The sequence below is a fragment of the Trachymyrmex cornetzi genome, unplaced genomic scaffold (genome assembly GCF_001594075.2).
Source record: "Trachymyrmex cornetzi isolate Tcor2-1 unplaced genomic scaffold, Tcor1.1 scaffold226, whole genome shotgun sequence".
In the NCBI taxonomy this organism is placed as follows: domain Eukaryota; kingdom Metazoa; phylum Arthropoda; class Insecta; order Hymenoptera; family Formicidae; genus Trachymyrmex; species Trachymyrmex cornetzi.
In genome coordinates, this window is record NW_017296912.1 from 22,917 (window position 1) to 28,019 (window position 5,103).

The 5,103-nt window shown below is 35.2% G+C and overlaps 2 protein-coding genes across 2 annotated transcripts in view; one reads left to right on the plus strand and one right to left on the minus strand.

The window, feature by feature from the left end:
- LOC108760531 (cuticle protein 16.5) overlaps positions 1-171 on the minus strand; it is a 1,905-nt gene extending 1,734 nt beyond the window's left edge. Inside the window, exon 1 of the mRNA XM_018506546.1 lies at positions 76-171. Within this exon, the coding sequence (XP_018362048.1) occupies positions 76-93 (18 nt within the window). The 5' untranslated portion in view covers positions 94-171. The remainder of the gene's footprint in view (positions 1-75) is intronic.
- A 2,679-nt stretch (positions 172-2,850) lies between these two features.
- LOC108760537 (uncharacterized) lies at positions 2,851-3,781 on the plus strand. Its single transcript, XM_018506553.1, has 2 exons — positions 2,851-2,945; positions 3,432-3,781. Exons 1-2 carry the CDS (start codon positions 2,934-2,936, stop codon positions 3,696-3,698), a joined length of 279 nt encoding a protein of 92 aa, XP_018362055.1. The 5' UTR covers positions 2,851-2,933; the 3' UTR covers positions 3,699-3,781.
- Positions 3,782-5,103: the final 1,322 nt, after the last annotated feature.

Below are 5,103 nucleotides of genomic sequence, written 5' to 3' on the forward strand. Positions count from 1 at the left end.
GCATTAAAGTGTGTGTTATTTATGATATTTACGTATGCACGAAATGCGTATTGATAATTATTCATGAAAACTTACAAAGATTTTGGTCATCATTTTTAACTGCGGTGAGTGCGGTGCGTAAATGATTGTTTCGCTGCGTTCACTGCGATGCCTATTCTCGATTACTTCGGTGTCTTTTATACACCGTGCCTTCCCTTACAAGAACAAAGACTCTCTCCCACCGTGATCACGATTTGTTGTACAACTCGCTCGCACACGAGGACACATCCGGAGTAATATATGTATATCAAAATATGTATATACATCGCGTATACTATGACCGGTCTCCGTTTCTGGACTTGGTGCCGCATTTTCATTATTACTCAAGTCTGGTACTGATGTACAATGATAACTTCTTTTCTCTTTTCTTACACGCAGTATACAAATAATAATAGTATAATAATAATATTTGTATATATATTAATTATTATATACATACGATAAGCGCACAAAATTGAGTAGTTAATTATAATATTATTTTCTGCTCAGATGGACGAGCCGACATATATGAGAATAAAGTACGATAACGCAATTGAGTCTAATCTATCTGTCGTAATTGCAATGTTACCGCGGTAAATTGAACATTTTCCTTGTGAAAATCCGAACCTAATCTAAATCTCTCTTTCGACAAATTTACAAAATTGTATCGTGTTGACATAATTGACATTGGACAAAAAATGTGATATATCTTCTTTTAAATTTATTTTTGTTTCCTTTTTTAATTGTGGAAACAAGTATAACTATGTATATTTTATATATTTAAGATATTACATTTGTTTATTTATTGCTCTAATCTAGGATTAATACATTTTATTCCTATATAAAGAATAAATTTCGGATTTCTTTTCCGATCGATTTCGACTTTGTTTCTTTGTGACGAGATCAAACAAGGGATAAAAAAAAGCTTGGGATCAACGTTCGCGATTTGTACCCTCGAACGAATTTATATCTATATATTAAAATATTATAAGTATGCAAACGATCGAATCAAACAGAATTTGTTTTTGTCATCATCGTGGCGAACGATGAGAAAGATCAGAAGCAGGATATATGTATATCTTTCAAGGTTACGACGAGATTGCGATGTAGTTGGACGAGATTCGAGTCCAAGAGTATCCAACTTTTGCCGCCTGCATTAGATCAAGTAATCGCTGCAGACTGAACTCTGAAGTCTGAAGGCTTTCGCTTTCTTGCCCTCTGTTTGCGCGTCACGTCGATGGTCGATCGTCGCCTGTAGAAGAAACTGCGGTAGGTACTCGAAGATTCTAAGGGATTCGATCGCTTCTTATATCTTAGCGATATTTCTTCGATTCGATTATTCAACGACAATCGCGCTTTCCACTTTCGCGCATCTGTTTCAGCATATATCTGTCCAATTGGCCATGCGTTCCGACCTTCCAAAAGTACGTACAGGTACTTTCCTCGGGTAGACGGGTACCCGGTACGTGCGTCGATCTACTTGCTCAAGAAGCTATACGTACGACGTTACGTAAATCGTCGAGTATCTAGATTATCGATGCGTAACCCAGAATGTCATGCTAAAATCGCAACCTGATTCATGATTTGATTGGACTTTGGCCGCGAAACAGGAATATTTCGAGAATCATCATAGAGGTATACCTATATATAATAACTCATCGATCGCAAATCAACTAATTTATTAAATCCAAATGTTGGTAATGTTGGTATATATTTGAAATTAATCAGGTTAATCCTATTATTTGATTAAAGATATACATATATGTATTAGATTAGAATGATATATATAAGTAAATTATACAAGTATATGACATATAGGTGAGGCTGAATAATGTTGATAATTAAATTTTTTCATTATTCAGGATGAAAAATGGATTATTTTCTTAAAGTGAGAGCAAGGACGTGAATTGGCGAGAAAAAAAAATATATCTCTTTTATCAAAAATCTTTTATGACAGGTCTCTGCGTCCGAGATATCTGTCCAATCGAAATTATATAAATGTGGCTGACGCGGAATGGGTCGTTACGTAATCCTCCCTGCCTAGATACGTGGTCGAATACAATGTGTGGCAAGGTTGCACGACAGGGAAAATGATTACATGGAACGCATTCAGATTGGCTTACGGCTACTGGCTGACAATTAGCGAACAGCTCTATTCGTACGCGTTTGATCAAATTAGCACAATCATGAAGCGTACACTATCATAAATTCTTGAATTTGTATTACATGTTCCGTTCCGTCAGATCTTACAAATTTTACTTACTTATCATATATATAAGACATGACGTTATAAAATGCTACGATTAATATATAAAATACTCCTAGAACGTTTCTCGATCGACACATGTATGCACAGAGAGATAAATATGGCACGCGTGTTTCAACCCCCAATTAACACATCAAGATAGAATTGAAAGGAAAGATATGGAAAATCTTTATCAGATGTGTTAAGCTATCGGAACATAATCTCGAGATACGTGAAAATTTCATGAATCTGAAGAAGATGGAAAACATGGATTAATTAATTCGCTATTTTTGGAAAGGTATTTGAGCAACGCATTGAGTTATTAATGCAGGAATAACATTGTTGTTTCGCTAGCCATTAATCGAAGGTCGTTGAATTGTTGCAAATCAGTAACGAAAATATTGAAACGAAGGCGTTGAAAGGAAACCAGCCACTTGAGGATGCTCGTCGTGCTTCCTCGTGTAAGAGAAAGAGAGAGTTGCACTAAGAGGCGCCGTGCTAACTCTCTGCTCGTTTTTCGTTAACCAGGAGGTAGAGGTACCATTGGCCTTGATGATGTACCAGTTGGGGGTCGGACAAAGCGCTATAAAGGCTTTTGCTTTTTCAATCGGAAAGCAGAACCTTTTCTTTCATCGCTTCGAGTAACAGTCTCGATATTAAATCGTTCAACATGTTCAAGCTGGTGAGTTAATTTCTAAGGTTGTAATCCACTGCTAAGCGTTTTAATTATGACTAATTTTTGATACAATCACAAAGTTTATTACTTATTAATTTATTTTTAGAATTTTATTCAATTTTGATTGCATTCAATATTATTATCGTATTACTTTCTTTATAAAAAACAAGACAAGTATATAAATAATGTATATATGTAAAACTTGGAATTGAAAGCGTTGCTGTTTTCTAATTCTTTGCAAATACTGTTTTTATTTGAACATGTTGTAAATATTTTTTGTAAAATGTAATAAAAGAATATGTATGTGTGTGCGTGTGCGCGCATATGTAACAATTCTCGTGTTATTGACAAAGACGTAAACATTAATGCATTTTTCTCCATTTTGATCTTATCTTTCTTCTATCACTACATGATGATCATGTCATGATGTACATTGTATGTACATTGTACGTTAATGAATATTTGGGTGATTAGTTCAATTGGTTCTTTTAGTGCATTCTCTCCGTTCTCCTAACTATCGTATACGCTGCACCTGCACCTGCGCCAGGAGCGGTTCTTGCGAGAGTTCCAGCGCCCATCGTGACAGCGAGTAGCAGCCAAGTGGTCACTAGAAATTACAACACGCTCGCCGCAGCTCCATTAGCTCCGATCGCCTACGCCGCGTCACCTCTAGCAGCTTACAGCACTCACGCCGTTGCACCACTTGCACCTGCTGCATACGCAGGATACGCTGCCTATTCTGCACCACTTTTGCTTTAATCCATCGCGAACCAGGCTCGATCCGCTCGATGCTTCTTGAATCTCTATCGCAAATTTCTATGGCAAAACGATCGATTGACTGTAATTCAAATGTTATCTCATGATATGTCAAATATTTGTAATATTTTCAATAAATCCAATTTTTCCATCTGAATTTTCGTCGTATTCGATCTTTACTCATAATTTAAAATTTACTTCTTTCTAAAAAAAGATTTTCCCTCTTTTCTCTATGATTCTATAATATCAGATAAAGTTTTCTTCATCTGTAAGAAACTTTATTAATTTATTTATTTAATTTTTTTTTTTTAGTCACTGTAATATTTTTACAGTATCATTAGTTTTAGCTATCATATGCATATAATAAAATATTATTATTAGATAGTAACTTTCAAAAAAGCTATCTTTTGACATCTAACATGACCCCCCACCCCCACCCGCTATGGGTGAAAGAGAGGGTAAGTTTAAAATTTTAAATGGGAACCCCCATTTTTTATTGCAGATTTCGCTTCTTCAGAAAAAGTTACACAAATTTTACCTATTACAAACATTTTTTTGATGACAGATGGCGGTGTAATCAGCGAAATTAAAAAATGAGTCTAAAACGTTTAAAATATCTCAAGAAATACTCAACGGAGCATATTCTCACCCTGGAGGTGGATGGGCGGATAACTTTTCGATTTTGATTTTTTCTTTTTCTGTCAAAGATATTATACATACATACATATACCCAATTACAACGAGAGACAGAATACAGAATTTTTAAAAATGGAAGAAATGTTAAGCAAATAATGAAAAAAAAAAAATAGAAAAAATATTAAATAATTAGTTAGAAGAAATTAAACTGATAGAAATGTTAAAAAGATAATTGTCATAAGATAAACGCAGTATAATCGCATTACTCGGTTCACACGCAATACAAATTTTGCTCGGTCTTCCGCCTTATAATGTTCGTTAAATATGTACATCGAGAAAGCCGTAATCAGGGACAGCGAGAATATTGCATTCTGGCGGCGAGATGTTGCATCAAATAGCCGTGAAACACTTGAAAATTCAACCACACACAAAGAGAAATTTCTAATGTTTATTCTATGGGTCACCTTCATCGAAACGACACAAGGTTCTTTCGTACGCGAATCGTACGTTTTCGTACTTTTTCAACAGGGTCGCATACTTCGTTTCCTCGAGACTCAGAAGATTTTCCGGTGGGCAAGTCGTAGCGATGAGTTCAATGAATGAGTTCCATACTACATAATACATATGTATTCATTAGAAACGTTTTTCTGTGCAAAGAGCCCTCCGCAGATGTGAAAATATCTTAGATGATGAAAGTCCCAATAATTTTATAGCACAAAATTCCAGCCTAAACATTAACTTTCTGTGTTTGAACTTTCATACATATGTATGT